At 42.9% G+C, this 18,338-nt stretch overlaps 1 protein-coding gene across 1 annotated transcript in view; it reads right to left on the reverse strand.

The window, feature by feature from the left end:
- Nucleotides 1-18,338, reverse strand: part of LOC141008175 (thyrotropin-releasing hormone-degrading ectoenzyme-like) — a 188,517-nt gene that overhangs the window by 23,663 nt on the left and 146,516 nt on the right. The window contains exons 10-14 of the mRNA XM_073480421.1: nucleotides 17,880-17,945; nucleotides 17,240-17,418; nucleotides 10,255-10,343; nucleotides 8,408-8,541; nucleotides 7,641-7,696 (exon numbers count right to left, since the gene is read on the reverse strand). Coding sequence (XP_073336522.1) covers nucleotides 7,641-7,696; nucleotides 8,408-8,541; nucleotides 10,255-10,343; nucleotides 17,240-17,418; nucleotides 17,880-17,945 — 524 coding nt within the window. The remainder of the gene's footprint in view (nucleotides 1-7,640; nucleotides 7,697-8,407; nucleotides 8,542-10,254; nucleotides 10,344-17,239; nucleotides 17,419-17,879; nucleotides 17,946-18,338) is intronic.

Genomic DNA, 18,338 nt, shown 5'->3' on the forward strand with positions numbered 1-18,338 from the left:
GAGCTATTTAGCTGCCCGGGTTACAGCCACCGCTTCATGAATATTAACGAGCTTCCTTTGTGCATTCATTAACATTAATGATGTTTTGGGGGGGTGGGTGGAAGGCGCTCACCTGCCTCCTGCATCGACCTTCAGCCCCACCCACAGCTCATACATATGAATGAGGCGGGCGGTCGAGGACAGAAAGTGAACTTGCAGGGGTGATGTTAGTTTTATTGGTTTTATTCTAATTATTGATTTAAGAGCGAAGTGACCAATGAGAGTAAAGCAGAGAAATGTATGACTGCGACCGAGGCCCGGCGCCGACCTTTATTGAAGAGCTGTCAATCAAAGTGAGTGGCAGACGCACAGAGGAGGTGAAGAGGTTTAATGCTGTTGTACGAAAACGTCTTTTGGACTGTTTTTTAATTTACAGACGGACAGACAGGCTGAGCGAGAGAGAGAGAGAGAGAGAGAGAGAGAGAGAGAGAGAGAGAGAGAGAGACCTCCGCAGGAAGTTAATCTGTTTAAGATAAGACTCTCTAAGTCTTCGCAGAGCCGAGGAAACTCTAAATTCCAGACCTTCATATTTCCATAATCTGCCTCAATATCCACCTCGACCAACCTCCACACATTCATCTCCATTCCCATCATGCACCTGGCCCTCTGAGGCATTACCATAATCCACTGAGCTTGCAGAGACTTCCTGTTTACACGCTTCAAACAAGCGATGGGACCAAACAGGAAGGCAGAGGGAGAGAAAGTGACCATCGATTCGTTTGCCTTTTACATTTCTGCATCAGTGTTTTCCACTTCAACACGCGGGCGTTCATCGTGGCATCTATCGTCAAGGCAACGACTGTCTAAATAACAGACAAGTGTTTCTTTTGTTGTTGAGTGAAGATCTTTTTCTCTCAGCCTTTTCATTTCGTTCTGTCCTCGCAGATTTTCTCATTTCCTCAAAAGATATTACGAGGCAACAACATGAAGAAACATCCTGGAACTCCCTTTGTTTTCTGTCCTTTTGTATAAAAAATGTCTTTTATAAAGTGCCACAGCGACTTATGTATAAAAGACTAAATCTCTCAGAACCTGAATGCTAAATCTGTAATAATCGTTCAACCTTTGAAGGAACAGTTTGACATTTTGGGGAACATGCTCATTTGCTTTCTTTCTGAGTGTCGTATGAGGCGATTGTTGCCACTCAACATTAAAGATGAAGCTACAGCGGAGGTGTTATAAGAGAGGAGACAAACTGTTTATAGCATTTTGAAAAGAAAGTCCATAATGCCAGAGATGCCGTCTACAGCGCACAGCTGAGATTCAGCACAGTTTCAACCAATTTGTTGCGGCTGCAGACGGACTTCTAATGAGCATAGAGGAGATTATACGATGATTATATGTCCCAGTGACTATTGAAAGTGAATTTATAGCTCTCTCCCCATTCATTTAGGTAAAGGTCGGGCTTGTTACACTGAAAAAGCTGCCAGGAGCGTTGCCAAATAGGTGCTGAGCTGCAAGACTTGCCAACAAGGACTTAGCAACAGCCAGCAGCCAGTTAGCTTAGCTAAGCATAAAGATGGGAAACAGCTAGCTCACAAACTGACACGTCAGATATTGTTTGTTTAATCCAGACAACAGTTACAGTGTGGTCAGGACTGTCACATGGGTGGGATCGGTTACTTCCTGGTGTCGACAAACTGCAGTCCTGAAGAGGGAACCAAGAACTGGTCCAGCTGAGAGTCATCTTCTTCAGTAGATGTTTCAGGTATCTGTACTTCCCCTCCCCACACCTGAACACAAATATCTGAACTTTCTCCTCCTCACATTTTCAAAACAGGCTCGTTACTTTAGTTTGATGCATTTGAGGTGAACTATGGATTATTTTTATTTCCTTCCCAACATCACAAGACTGATTTCAGACGTAAGAGACGTAAGAAGACGTGAACAGACAGAGAGGGAGACTGGAACGGGGAGAAAAGGCGTGTTAGTGTCTCGTATCTGCAGAGATTTTCTTATTTTCTCACTTTGTTGCTGCTCGGGACGCTTTACCAACCCAACATGTGGCTATTTGACGTCCTGGGAATGAGACTCAACAATCAACTATCTTTGTGGTGCGTTTGTTAAATCAGTACTTCTGCTTTCACCAGAGTCCGTTTATACACAAGTATCTGAGGAGTGTGTGTGGACTTTTGTCACCTCTGCTGAGAACCAGCTCCAAATCGTCCATTTACAAAAAAACACATTAAGCCGTAACAGGTTCCTAGTAACAAATATTTGAAGATTGATTTCAGCACTTTGGGTTCGGGCAGTTTTCTAAATGTTAGACTGGTACATTCCTGCTCCTCAGAGGAGAAACCCTTTGATTTTTCCTTGAGAACTCGACCTCTGGACGAGCTTCACAGCTCCAGGAAAGCTCTGGAGGACGCTGGCAGAGTTTTAAACTGTCAGTCAGGTTGTTCAGTTCACAGAGAAGTGAAGACATTATAGATTTTCAATTTTCCCTCTCATTTACAGTCTGTGAGTGTGTGTGTGTGTGTATGTGTGTGTGTGAGAGAGAGAGTGAGTGTGTGTGTGTGTGTGTGTGTGTGTGTGTGTGTGTGTGTGTGTCTCTCTCCCCAGCCTTAACGAGCTCATTAACTTGTTAACTTCGTTAAGGGCCAGTTAATTGTTTGTCCATTAGCCATTAGCAAGGCTCAGTGGAGAGCTAACGAGGGACTGCAGTGGTCACACACACACACACACATGCGCGCACACACACACACACACACACACACACACACACACACACAAAAGGAGAGGCGACATCCATCACTGTTTAAGCACACACTCACAGAGACACAGCCATTTATTACTGCTAAACTAGCTTCACACACACACACACACACGCACACACACACACACACACACACACACACAGACACACAACAACACACAAACACACACACACACACACAGTCCCGCCACCACCAATAAGCATTTAGCACCCCATGAATTACTCAAGCTTCAGCCGATCGAAGTGTGAGCAGAATCAGCATTTGTCAGCTTAATTCAGAGATTAAAGATCTGTAGAAGTGAAATCAATGATCGGCAATCAGAGAAAAACGCTGAACTGACGTCAGTGTGTTTTGTCACTTCTGTCACGGAGCTCGGCGAGGCGTTCCTCTGCATGCAGCCTCTGTGTTGACAGAGGCTGAGCTCATGCAGGACCTCTCTGTGATAGGACACATTTCCATGTGAACACGTGGTCGTTGACGGATGATTTGCTCGTCCCAGATGAGATCGGGTCGTACCACAGCACAAAAGGAAGCACGTCTGCCTTTTACACAACCAAACAGGAAGTGGCATTGTTTCCCCCGGTCACTATCCCCAGGTAACGGTGGAGCAACTGGAATAAGTTGAGATGGTGACCTCAAAACCTGCCTACTTATTAACACAACCGGCTGTTTACTGTTTTGTTTGTTTTGAACAGTAGCTAGGCTGTTAGCGGTAGCCATTATGCTAACACAGTAATACCACGGGGAAACACAAGGAGGGGGAATTTGAAAAGTTTTCTGTTTTCGCTTTATCACTGCAAGAGGTCAGATGGTTCAACAGACAATTGAGCCATTCAGTCCATTTGGAAAGTCTAGAAGAGCAGCACGATTCAATTATTTTATCTTCAGTCAAGTTAGCCGAGCGCTAAACCGGATGTTAGCCGGGAGTCTCTATTGCGCACAACATGGAAGATCTGGGTATTTTCACAGCCGGGAAGTCGAGCTGTCCAGGCTTCAAACCGCCGCTGAGCAGCTTTCATGGGACTGAACGGGGCTCCACCTCCAACACTGAGATCCAGATGTAATATAACGTCCTTGGGTACCACCAACGTCAAGCTTCGTTCTTCACAGCTCCACTATTATTACAGTCAGTGGCTTCACCCCAATACCACAGCAGCGAGTGAAATATAGTTTGTGTGTACATCAGAAGAATCCACATAACACAGTCGACAGGGACTTTCTTTCACTTTGGTAATAAAAACTGTTAAAAGTGAGGCTCTTCACTTAAAAACACATCTTTGACCTCTTTAAAAAAGAAAAATCTCTCTGAACTACTCTGAGGCCTACAAAACCCCGACGACAGCCACATCAGACCCAGAAAGCCTCTCCGTCGTGTCTTCTGATGTGGCGTTGTGATGTTCGGCGTTACTATAGCGACAGATACAGGCTGAAGTACGAGCGTTCGTCTGCTGTCAGAGTGAATATTAATGGATCTGCACTTCTGTGTCTTTTCCTGTCCTGACGCAAACCTCCTGCTGAGCTCCCAACTCATCAACACACACACACGAATCCACACAACACAACTATGAAAACACACACACACACACACACACAAGTAAAGAGGACGGCATTGCAGTGTCTAGCTGTTGCTCATTCAACATGACAGCAGACAGATGGCTGAGAGAGGCAGATAGAGAAGAAAGAAGGAGTTGGGGGGGGGGGTAGATTGAGCTGTAGGGTTTGTGTCGGAGTAGATTTTGGTCACAGCGCTCAGAAAGCTCCGGGCTGAAAACATCACGATGAGAAACGACTCTCTCTCTCTCTCTCAGCCTCGCCGGTCGCTCGTTCATCATCACAGTTTCCGTCCGGCTCAGGTTGCTTTTGAATCCCCCCCCTTTTTCTTTTTTTTTTTTCACGCCGCTCTCACGCAGGTAGTCTGCTTCTGAATGCAGCGACGAGGACGGTCATCTCGCAGAGCCAGAAGTGCTTCTGTCACTTTCTCTGCAGTCGCGGTGTAATCCTGGCAGCCGTAAGGCTCCGGGAACAGCGCCCTGCTCGAACAGAAACTCTGGTATTGTCAACTCGGTCTGATTCACATGTTTTTGTCCATTACTGTGGCTTGTGTTCGATAAGAGGAGTGAATGCGGCAACATGATTTGTGTCTGCGAGTCTCCAGATTGCAAAAGTAAAATGGCGAGCACACTTATAGCTTATGGATTATGTACATTGTAACCATGTGCACGTGTCAGTAAACACATGCAGAAAATGTACATAATCCATCCACAGTGTGCACATATTATCCAGTATTTATGCTTTATGTCTTTGCACTGCTTGTACTGTTACAACACACAGAAGAGTCGACCTGTAAACAGACTTCTGTACTTATAAAATAATGTACACACAACTACTTTCTCTTCTACTGACTACTGCTGACCAGTTCTTTTCTTTTCATCATCCATTAGCTCGTTTTCAGCTGTGTGTCTTGTTGGTCCTGATTTAAAGCCTTTTTTTTACACCAAGCACGGATTTTCGTCCAAAAAATAGCATGGAAATGTATAAAAACTGATTTTATGGCTTCTTAGTAACGTACGCTCAGCTGCAGAACAAATTAATACTTGTTTAACGTTCCCAACTCGTGAAAACTCAAATAAATGTTGACGTTTTGGGATGCTGACCCGACCTACAATCCCAAAGCGTCGGCATTTGATGATTTGTGAATGAGACTCAAAAATCAGCTTTCTCACAAACAAGACCTTTAAGATTACAGCCAGTCAAGATGACATTTTAACTTGTCAAAATGTCGTTCCCACTGGTGAAAGCTAAGTCACCACGAGTCAGCCCGACTGCCACACTGGGAGCTAAATGTCACTTTTGCTTTTAACTCGTGAAGCACTTCACGGACAGTAAGAACTTTAAAAGAAAAGACAAATTAGACGGATTAAAAAATAATGGTGGCATTTGGAGCCCGATTGTCTCACAACAAAAACAAGAGTGATCCTGCTGCATTTACTCGTGTGTTGATCCTGATGTTGGAACGGATGTGACGACTGAATGAAATGTAGAAAAGCAGAGGAGGAAAATGAAACTGAAAACTCAGAAACATCTGTAGATGATCCGCTGAGTGTTTGATGGTTATTTATGTCTGCTTCAATACGTGAGCCACATGAAACTCCCTCATTTACTCGTTCTCTAAGCTTGTTCACGCTCACTCTGCATCTATACCGCTCGTTTTAAACCCACCAGGAGGCTGACAATTTGACTTTTTAAGCGTCAGTTAACATTACAAGAAATGTCAATCATCCTACTGTGAATATGAGTGGCAGCCCGTGTTTCCTAATGCTGCGTTCAAGAGAAGTCGGACTTGAAAATTTCCGCCGTCTTACGAGAAAAAGTACAAAGAAACGCCACTCAAAGTCCAAGTTGTAACTTCACAGACACTCCTTCAACCGTCACACAACAATGGCTGATTCAGATACATTTCCACGTGTAAAAGTGCTGTAAAATTACATTTACAATGGCGCCTGTTATCTCGTGTGTCGCCTTTCATCTTCTATACACAACGAGGCTGCACGACTGAGGGTTCACTGTGCAAAGAGAGAAGCTAAACTCCCTCTGCAAAAGCAAGAGTGTTAATCCTGGAGCCACCGGGGTTGTGGATGTGAAGGAATCAGCTCCATCCACACGACTTGTGTGTGAATGTGAATCTGTGTATGAGAATCCATAGGTCTTAGCTGAACTCACGCAGCCGACGCCATCAAAAGCACCTCCTCGGTTCTGTCAGCTGAACGAATGACGACAACTCTGAAATATATCTGTCCGCTCAGAAAACTCAGTCCATCAAAACAGACGTATCTGAGGGAGGCAGACACATCATCCGTCCTCTTCAACAAAGAGAAACTCCTCAAAGTGAAGCAATTAAAAACAAACAGGAAGAGACAGAAACAATAGATCAGCCCGGCTGGCGTCTCCCTCTGTGTGTCCAGATGTCTCAAAGGCTCAGAGACAGATGAGACTCTCTGAACAGGAAACAGATCACTTGTCCACCACAGTTTTCTGTTATAATGCAGTGTTCACTTCACTCTGAGTGTTTGTGGAGTCTTTGAACGTGGGGTTTTTCAATCTTGGAACGGATTAACTTTCGTCTGATGATCATTTAGCTTCTGGGGGCAAAGGCCAACATTTCTGGGCTGACGGTGTAGCCAATGAATGTCCTGGCCAACATTTCCTCCTCCATGTGTTTACACTCAGATTAGCAACTTGAGACACGAAAATGGAGTTGGGAGTTGAGAGATGACTAATCTCTATAAACAGATACAAGCTTATGAATCCAGAGAAATGTTGACTAGAAGTACGAGGCCTCAGTGCACTGGTCATGGTGCTGTGGCGTTGAAGTGAAGTTAACCTCTGACCTTTTAGGTATCAAATGTCATAACCATCAGTTTACGCTATCAGTCATTTTTATGCCACATTTAATTTTAATTATTATAACTTAACTATAACTATAAATTTAAAGAAATCCCCTTAATGCGTTCTTGTGCCATGAGGTCACAGTGACCTTAAACTTTGACATTTGGACTCCAAACTCAACTCAGTTCATCGTTGAGTACCATATTTGAAGAAATTCACTCGAGGGGTTCTTGAGATATCGCGTTCACAAGAATGGGACGGACAGACGAATAATAAAAGGGGTTCGAAGAGCATATTTCGGGCCTTGCAGTCCGCCTCCACACAGACTGTTTACCTACATACAGCTAAAGTCCACTCAAACATGTTTCATGAACACTACTAAGACTAGAAATGGAAACCAATCCGTACCAAACCAAAATATATGTTATCAGGAGAGTTTAGGGGATTTTAAAGCAGACTGAACCAATATGTATGTTTTGTGGTTAAAGGAAGACTCACCTGGCCAGGTTGAAGGCATCATCGATAAGTCCTGCCCTGTTTCCAATGGAGATGATCTGAGAGAGGCAGAGAGTGGGACGGACAAAACAGAAAGCAGAGAGAGAGTTCAAGTGGGAATTCTGGTATTTTTAAACCTGGGCCTTGTATCTACATGTTTAGGTGTGTAAATCATTCAAACGACTGCAATGTAATCCTTTGGGGCAACTGCGACCGTGAGAGAAAGAGAAAGATCCTCTGTGCCAGTCTCGCTGAGTCTCGCGAGATGAGCTGTTACAGTTGTTACCTCATCTAGATTATCAAAATCAGTTAGTCAGCCATGACTTTGGAAATAATGTCTTGCTGGCACTTCGTTGAGGTACTCCAGTCACGTTTCCACCATCGTCGTCCTGCGACAACTTACTTCTCATCAGATTTCGGAGAGAAACTTCTCGTTGAGCGAGACTTGTGTGTTTTGGGTCACAAAGAGGATCTTATTATTTAACAAAAAGGTCTATCTTCCTAGGAATAATTTCTGTTATGACACTTAGAATAACAACTTCATGTCGGTGGCAAAAACAAGCACTTTTAGCGGCCGTGACTCTGACAGCCGGAGTTGGCCCAAAGGATTACATTGCAGCCGTTGCAGCTGTGTCGTCGCTGCCAGCTTAAGCGACCTACTGGACCGATTCCAAGTGAGTATGAATCATTTAGACGACAAAACATGTAAATATGGAGCGTGGTTTCCCCTTTAAACAAAGACAGACTGCCTCACAGACAGACAGACATACTTGATTGTTTTTGTGGAGCTGCTGAATCAGGAGTTTCCAGTTCTGGAGGTCGTAGTTCACACGGAAGTAGCCCGTCTGGTTGATGTTGCCTAGCAACCAGGTTTTGTCGTCCATCCGACCAATCATGTGGGATTCTGAAATAATAATAATAATAATAGAAAAAGAAGTCCCTAAAAAGTCAAACAAATATGAAGGACTCGTGAATGTTATGGATACTTTATTGGCTACTACAAGGTACCGGTGCTCTTCTCATGATGTAGCTATGTGGTCCAGATCTGGCCCACATACCGGGTGGAATGATGGCACTTGGATCCACTCTTGTTTGCCAGATCTGAGCCATAAGCAGGCCAAGTGTCAGCCAAGAGCGAACAGACTTGACCCAGACTTGGGCCAGTTCCAGTTTGGCTTAGGAGTGGACTGGAGTGCCATCGTTCCAGGCAGTATGTGGGCCGGATGAGACGATGACAGACAAAAACTGAGTACAGCTGCACTCTACACTGCTTTAATTTAAACTTGATAAAAACACCTACCTGATCGACGTCACTTCTAACTTTGACAGGTGTTGCATTTAGAGGTAAATATAAACTGTGAGATCTTTTACACCTATCGCGCTGACAGTGCTGAGTTCAGGTTGGCAGCTTCAACAGAACATCTCGTAGGAGCTTTCAAACTTTTTATAACGGCCAGGTGAGGAAAAAGAGGAAAATAGCTGCTGACACAAGTCTGGACCAATTTCTCAACTCCTTTCCCACTGGTCGAAACTAAACTGTCTTGAAGTCTTGCACTTAGAAACTGCCTCCTTTCACCATGCACTTTGCAAGGAGATGGACTTCTACCAGAAACAGGTCCACCACCTGCCAATAGCTGTAAATACACACAACCAGAGCGGGATTTATTCCTCAGAACAGAACCAGAATGAGTGTTTTTCTCCAAGAACATATGCAGTCTGAGCTCCTTTCTCCAAAAACTGAAAAAAGGTAAAAGGTAAGGTAAAAGTTTTACTTTCAAAAAACAGAACCAGAGGGAATTATGGTTTCCAAAACAAAACAAAACTAGAACCAGAATTAGTTTTATTCTCCAAAAACCTTATGAGGAAAGCCCTGTTTTCCAAAAACAGACCCAGAAGAGTTCTCTTCTACGAAACTAGAACCAAAAGCTCAAACCAGCGTTATTCCTCAAAAACAAAACTAGAATGAGTTGTAACCCATAAAACAAGACCAAGAGAGGGCTTTATTTTTCAAAAACTTAAGCAGGGAGTGTTTTATTCTCCAGAAACAGAAGAAAAAAAGGTTCTCTCACCAAAAACTGAAGGAGAATAAACTGTATTTTCCCCCAAAAAACCGACAAAGCGAGCTGTTGTCTCTTAAAAACAAAGCCTATCTCGCTTTATTTTGCAAAAACAGACCGAGGAAGAGTTCCATCCTCCAAAACACAAAAGCAAAACTTAAAAGTTTATTCCTCAAAAACTGAGCCCATGGGTTTCACTCTCCATAAAAGAAAAAAAAAAAAGAGTTTAATTCCCCAAAACAACACAAACAGAATGAGGTTTATTCCCTCTGCCGACAGACTGCAACACTGACAAAATGAAAAGCTTTTTATCAAAGGACTCTCCCTGCGAGTTCCACTTTTTTACTCCATTAAACACAAATCACACACCTAAAGATAATAAGATAATTAATATGTGATCAGGAGCTAATTCGCACCGTTAACATAACAAAAATATTCCCAAAGGTAACGGCTCGTTATCTCACGTGAAGCAGCATGATGAGAATTAACTTTTATGGAGATGTTCAATTAATGATGAAAAGCAGTGTTTCAGGACTTGAAGCACGCCGTCGGGACCGTACCTGTCTTGTTGTTGATCCAGATGAGGCTCTCTGAACCAACACTGGACTCATTTCCCACAGCGACCGTCAATGGCACCTGCCACTGTAAACTAGAGAGAGGGAGAGTGATGTCAGTAATGGCCGCTGGAATTGGATTGAGTTTTATTGCCTCGGTTATCAGATAGAAAGACATTAGAGAGAGAGAGCGATGGTCAGTGATGATCATTCAACATCAGTCAGCTGGAAATGGAGCGAGCGACACTGACTGTGTTACAGAGAGAGAGGGAGGGACGGAAAGTGAGAGTGTAATAGCTGCAGCAGCCAGCCGACATCAGTCAAGCTGAAATGGCTGAGGGTTATTGTCTTCTTCAGAGAGCCACAGAGGTTAAATGTGCTGTCCACGGAAAACTGTGTGAGTGGTGAATTTGATTTTAAGGTTTTCAGATCAGTTGAAAGATGCTTAAAGGGACGAAAGTCCACAAAACATTTCTGGAGCTTCACAGCAAAGAGGGTTAGGGTTAGAGACTTGGATTGCACAGGACGAGCTATATGGAGACATTTAATGTTTTTTTTGGTTGTTTCTGTTTTTAAAACAAGTCCCCAGCTACTTCAGTTGTTCAGGAGAATGCTGCAACGCTATTTTGCCCCCTGACTTTCAACTACTTAGTTTTTCAGTGAGTAGATGATGCCTGAATTTCCAATTTTTGGGTGAAGTGCTCCTTTAAGCACAGCCTCCACATTTCTGCTCAACTGGCGTCAATCCACCTGTCTGTCTGTTTCCTTGACTCTTGAACAAAATCCCCCCCAAAACATAAGCTTGTGGCACCAAATGACATGGATTGGTCACATGGATGATTGTTCAAGGCTACTACAGCTTGTGTTTAGTTTTATCTTAGCAGCAAAGACCGGGGAAACTAGTTTAGTTTTAGTGTAGCTCAGTCCAAAGAGAAAAAAAATCCATCTTCTAACATTTCTTTCCAGTAGGAGGGAAAGATGTAAGAAATCAGGATCTCAGATCGATTTGAAAAGATGTTATTTACACCGTTGATGCGTGGTCAGGTTCAGTCAACCAGCTCAGAAGGGATGCAGGCTAACGCTTTAAGCTTAGCAGCTACAGTGAAGATTTCTTTTTTTAAAAGGTGTAAAAGGGGGCGAGCAGATAATGACTGAATTTTTCTTTCTGTTCCTTTAGAGGCTCCTTTACTGCTGGAGAGAATTCCCCAAATATCAGACTCGTGATATATTTTAAAAACCCACCCATTATCTCAAAATTGCATCACAGCTGAGCTCACACAAGGTTGTTTTTCTACGATGCTCAGTAGCTGATGTTGAGGAGATAAGTGGTTTTTGAAAGGCAGACGGACTGACTGAATGATGGAGGAGGAACTCAGCGCTGCAGAATGGCGATTACTCACAAAGTTCAACCCAGCAGAACTGAGAGTAATGTGACCTGAGTGCAGGAAAAGATCCAAGGAAAATAAGACAGGTGTGTTTTAGCCACTGTAATAGATGTTTTATAGACCAAACCTTGCCTAACTTAAATTATGTTTGCCTACATAACTTAAATAACGTGAAACATCCAGTCCAATGAACAGGACAGGATCCCTTTAGATATTTCCCTTTCATTGCATTCATGTCATTAACATCCATCCATTTTCTGCTTCGTATCTGGGGATGGATTGCAGTTGGAGAAGGAAAAGTAAAGTGGTCTCTCCAGCAATGTTTTCCAGCTCCTCCTTGGGGGATCCCGAGGTGTTCTCAAGCCCGGTGAGTTATATAATCTATCAAGTCTGTTCTGGGTCAAACCTGGGGCCTCCTACCAGCTGGATGTGCCCTGAAAACCTCCAAAGGAATTTGAACTGTTGGCCAAACAACCTCAACTGGCTCTTTCAATGTGAAGTATGTCTGAGCTTCTCAACCTATCTCTAAGACTGAGCCCTGGCACCCTGCAGAGGAAACTCATTTCAGCCGCTTGTATCCATGATCTCATTCTTTCGGTCACTGCCCACAGCTCATGACCACCAGCGAGGGTCGGATCATAGATCAACTGGTATATCGAAGGCTGTGGCTTCAGGCTCAGCTCCCTCTTTACCACAACGGTCCAGTACATCGCCTGCATTACTGCGCTGCACAAAATACACTATACTGCATTAATATTCAGCCCAGTCTAATGGCAAAGCATGTAATAGACCCACAGATCCACTAGAGGTCAGCGTGTGAGTATGGCGTTTCATTTAAGAAAGGAGTTATTTAAAGTAAAACAATAATGTTTCCCAAACCTGATCAAGTACTTTTGGTGCCTTTATTTTGAAAGTCCATGCAGACGTTGCATGTCTAAAATATACAAATATGACACATTGTTAGAAATTAAAGGTATTCAAACTTTATATGAAACACTGACTGAGTGGAGGGCAGTGGATATGACATCCTCTGTAGATCTGTTGCTGCCTTTTAACCAGCCTGTTATATATGTATTATATCTGCCTATACCTCAGGAAATTCCTCAGTTTCCTTCAAGCATTTTACAAAAACAAACAAAAACACTTACTTTATATTAACTTTTGATCACAAAGTACAATTTGCTGATCATACAACTCAACTTAAATAACATACTCTAGGCAGAATGTGTGATTGCAGTGAATACTTCTTGGCCTACAGTATGTTTGAGAGAGTAAATACACATTCAAAACCACAAAGAGCTTTTAGCAAGTAAACAATACTGTGTGAATGCAAGTTGGTGACTCTAAAGAGCTCATTTGGACACAAATGGCTTCCCGTTGACTTTTGTTCGTGACCAGTACGTTGCTGACACACACACACACACACACTGCAGCAGCCTCATTTAAATGTGAACAGTTGGGGTATGTGGGTACTAATGACAGTGTTTAAAGGGGGACCAGTTCCATTAAAAGCGTCAGACTCAGGTTTTAATTGGACTCATTTTGATCAAATTGATTCATATTTTAATTAAAGTGGATTTTAATTACAGACGGCAAACAATCAACAATTAATTCGTCCATTTAAGGAGAGTGAATGTGTGTGTGTGTGTGAGTGTGTGTGTGTGTGTGTGTGTGTGTGAAAGACGGGGTCACTATAACACAATCAGCCAGAGAGAGACCAATTTACCAATCCCATACCACCTGTCGCCGCAGGCAACCGTGGATCAATACCGCTGCCTAGCAACCAAATATTAATTCTGATATTTATATTAACGTGAGTGACAGGAGTGCACCCCTCAATTTGACACACATACACACACACACAGAAAATCACACACAGTCAGCAGCATGGACAGCAGAATGTGTTTATTAATATTTGATCGAAATGAAGCCTGTTTATTTTAGACAATAGGGTGTGTGTGTGTGTGTGTGTGTGTGTGTGTGTGCATGTGTGTGTGTGTGTTCAGCTGGTTTCTGTCTTTGATGAATAAACCATTAACTCTGTGCACACACACACACACAAACACACACAAACACACACTGAGAGAAGGGCAGTATGACTGTGTTGGTGCGTCATCGAGGGTGTCATCCCTCTGTCCCACCCAACACTTTGACCCTATTTATTCTTCTCATTCAAGTTTTTGATCAAAACTACTATTAAAAATCTTTATAGTAACACTTTCTGTGGAGCCTATGTATATAATGCATTATATCGCATTGTGAACATACTTATAATGCACTAACATGCACCTATAGTGCTGTATAATCATATATATATATATAAGAATATTCATTATGCTTCATAAAATAATCATAACTCATAAGTACACCGATGTCTATGATGCAATATAAACATTAGTATGACGGATTACTCTGATTTTAGACGACAAACTTGCGTACCCATGTAGGATCGGACATTGTGTTGAACGCTGAGCTGAAGTCGACACACAGCACTCTGATGTAGCTGTTATTTTCAAGGTGTGTGAAGACTGAGTGGAGGGCAGTGGACATGGCAACCTTCGTGTATCCGTTGGTTCTGACAGCATACTGGTGAGGGCCCTATAACCAGCTTGTTATGTATTTTATCCGCCTGTAGCTCAGGGAATTCTTTACTTTACTTAAAGCACCCAATGACCACTTACAATAACCTGTTGTTGTAAGTTGTCAGTGGTATAAAATGAATGCATCACAGACACAAGCGTCAAAGAAAGTGTTACGGACTTTAAAGTAATTTTGTTTTTCCAATGTTTCCATTTCTTGATGTGCAGTTTTTGACTTGTAGTTTGTGTTAATGTTCATTATGTGAATGTTTTACTGTTCTACTTATTATGCATGTTTACTATTTTTGTCACTTTGTGATATCTGCCTTGAAATATAAATCAGTGTATAAATAGACTTTACTTTCTAACAACAGCTTCTGTAGAATAATTTATGACTGTGATGTTTAACTTTAAAGCCAATTAAATAAAACAGCCTCTCGTCCTCCAATCACATCCCTGTTTACCTGTCAGGTGGCGTCTTCTCTCTTTAGACAGTCACAGAGACGAGTTTCACTGCCGACTGAGATCCTGTTTGATTTATTTTCAGTATCATTAGCTCGACCTTATCGTTAGCTCTCGCTGTCCTCTGGTGTCTCCTCGTCTCTCTTGCTGTCAGCTTACTTCTTTAAAAAGCATTTATTTTCCTCGCTGCGTTGGCTGTTTGATGGTGAGAAAATAAAGCGACACAAATTTGAAACGTCTCCCTCGAACTGCCAGGAGGGAAGAATGTAAATAATATACTGTGATCTTTAAAATGTCACCTTAACACTTCTCGAAGTTTTCTTTTTAAAAAATAGGCATCAAAAAGTTTGGCTCAAAATACATGACTTGGTCGTCTCGGCCAGATGGAAATGCTCCGAATTACCATGAAAAATAGCTGTTTTTTGTCTCAACTTCCTGTCAACAATATCCAGCTTTGTTGCCACAAACATGGCTGGAAAATTGTACCCAGGTGTCCTTAAAAGTATCCAGTGGTGTAACTCGAACCGCCACTTGGCAAGCTTGTTGGCTATAATGATGCCACCACTGCTTCACCTCAGCTAATAACCATCATCAACCTCAGACATATCTGTGGTTTGCAGAAACTTTAACTGCTTACATTATTATCCTGGAGACTGGGCAGCTCTGCTCCGTGTCTCTATGAGCTGAGGCTTCCTTGGCCTGATAAATGCTATAGAGGAATATGAGTACTTCATATAAATAGCATAATTTTCCCAAAACACTGCTGCTTCTCTGCTGCTACTGGGATTTTTAAATCTGACGCCCGCAGAGCGCCACAGGAGCATCAAATGAGGCGCCACAATTATTACTTTCAGTGTGTTTGGCCCTCAAATAGAATCATTAAAAGCAGCTTATTTACATTTTTTTCATGAAAAAGCCGTGAACAGATTTTCAAGTGCTGCACAATATTGCTTTCATCTCGAGCTCGAGTGGTGTCATCCACAGCAGCAGCAGCAGTTACTGTACGATGAGAGGGTCTAAAGTCTGAGTGCTGCGACTGAAGACGGATTTATTTCCTCCACGGAGCCACGTTATTAGGAGCTGTGTGGTTACTGAAGGGTTTGAGACAGACAACCGTGATATTTCAACTTCTTTCTGTATGTTTCCAAGAATTGTATGTTTCCCTGCATGTTAATAAAGAAATATAAATATAAATAAATCAGGAGTTTAAGTCAATAGCAACACTGTGGGACACTGCTGTGCTTCTGAACGCGTGATCAAACAGCAGCATCAGCCTCTGATTCAATCCACCGCGCTCCGCCGTGACGCCGGCTCAGCTACAAACACAACAACAGTTTCTTTTTTTACAAGAGCTGGTGAACACCACGGGACCACTGAGTGTGTCTGAACGCAGCCCCACGAGACTCAGCGAGGGGAGAAAGAAAGAGTCGAGCTCCACCTACAACAAACAGCTTTAGTTCATCAGCTGAGGAGACCTCGGGAGCGACTCGGAGCAGAGCAGCTCAGGTGAAACACAAAAGACTCCAGATGAAAGACGAAAAGGAGAACAGAAGAGGAGGGAAAGATAAAATGAGAGAGGTAAAGAAACTTTCGGCGAGAAACGGAGTAGGTCAGAGCGATTGTAAATGTCAGCTACAGCACAGAAACATGACAGGAAGAAAAGAGAGAGAAAGAAGTAAGAAGAAAAGAAAACAGAAACAAAGTGAACAACAGGTGAAAATAAAAAGAGGGAAGGAGCTGATGAAGTATTGATGGAGGAGAAAGTGGGTCGATAAAACAGCGAAGAGAATAAACTCCAGACGTAGTGAAGGATGTGAATAAAACATCAAGTGAATCAAATATAAATGAAATATAAATGATGTAAAGGTGGTAAAGAATGTGAAGAAAAACTGAAAAAGTGCTTTTTCAGGAGAAAATGGAGGACAAACTTAACTTAGAGCTTATTGAGGCGTGGAGCAAAGAGCGAGAGGAGGATCACCGGTGAACGACTGAATGACTGAAGGACGGCTGGTGGCGACTGCAATTATTATGTAGTTATTATCATGGCAACTCTGCCCTTGGATTCATTGTCCAATAGATTGAAGCCCTGTTCAACCAACTACCTACTGACACCTGTACACCTGATCCAGTGTTAGTCGTAGTGTTGCTCAGTACTGTTGAAAGTCTTTCCGCTGCGACATGACTCGTTTCACTGTCAGAATTTGAGCCTTTCGGTCCAATAACATTTGGAAACTCTAGAAGAGCCCTGAGATTAAATTATTTAATCCCCCTTCAAGTTATACAGGGCGCTAAACCAGAAGTCAGCCGGCTCGGGTTGTGATCCAGGTATTTCCACAGCCGGGAAGTCGAGCTTTTTGGCTGCAAAACACCAGTTGCTGTTTTGACAATCCCCTTTTCTGTGTTTTAAATGTGAATCGTGTGTATTGTTGAGCCTTGTCAAAGGAGGATTTGGATCACTGTGTCCAAAAAAAAAAGGAATAAATCACTTAAATTACTGATTTATTTGAGTAAAACTCTCTGTATCACCTGGAGTCGAAACAGGAAGTGTTTTGAACGTGGTCTTACCTGTTGTTGCTCCTGACTTCCTGTCCATACAGGAAGTGCTCCTGGTTGACAGTGATGTAATGAGTGGGGAGCTGCTCTGATTGGTTCTTGCTGATGGTAACGACCGGGTAGCCCATTTGTAGAGTCCACCTGTCCATCATCCCTCCGATGTCGATGTCCCGCCCCTCTGAACGCATCGCCTGGACAACAAACAATTAATCAAAAATGACTAATTATTATGAAATCAGTCTTTAGATCATTTATCAGCTTATTATCTATCTATAACCTTTTAATGAGAGAAAAACGATGCTCTGATTGGCTGGCAGCTAATTAAAGAGCAGTCTCAGTGTAACGAACAACACTAACGAAGATTCATCGAATTAAACATCCCCGCCTCCACCTGTCAGTCACGTCACCATGGCAACTTTTCTCACGTCTGTCTCACCAAGCCCGTCTTAACGAGCGTCTCTCCGGCCTTCATTAGAGACGCTTCGTTAAATAATTAACAGCTTCAGTCAGTCTGGCTGCTTGAAGCCCTGGAGAGTCACATGTGAACAGTCACAGGTTTAAATCCCTGCTGAGACCAGTGACAGGTCTGAACGCTCTGCCTCAAAGCCTTCGAGCCGGGGGGGGGACAGATGATTGGACAGGTGAGCGTTACCTGAGACAGTTTGCTCCACAGGTCGTCTCTGGCTGCGTTGCTGTACATGTGGCTCAGCAGATAATCCTGAGAATAACAAACAACAACAACAAAAGACAATTAATGATCAGTGTGCAGATGTTCAAAACAACGCGTGACAGGAAATGACTTCTGTTGGGGGATTGTGGTTCGAAATTTCTCCAAGATGACGTCTGTTTTTGTTTCTGCCTCGCCTTCAGTATTCTGCTTTTTAAAGAGCTATGTTTAGACAGAAAATACACTTTAACAGCATATTTAAACAAAGGTTAATGTCACAAACGCTCCAGAAAACAGTGATCAGTAGAAAGCAGCAGTGGAGGACTGAACCAAGCAGTGTGAACAAACAAAGTCGAGCCTTCGTCGCGGTGATACTGTGGAGTCTCTGTGTGAACAGGGCTCATGTTGTGGTGATTACTACTTCATTCATTTAAGATAATTTGC

This window comes from Pagrus major, chromosome 14, assembly GCF_040436345.1.
Source record: "Pagrus major chromosome 14, Pma_NU_1.0".
Classification (NCBI taxonomy): domain Eukaryota; kingdom Metazoa; phylum Chordata; class Actinopteri; order Spariformes; family Sparidae; genus Pagrus; species Pagrus major.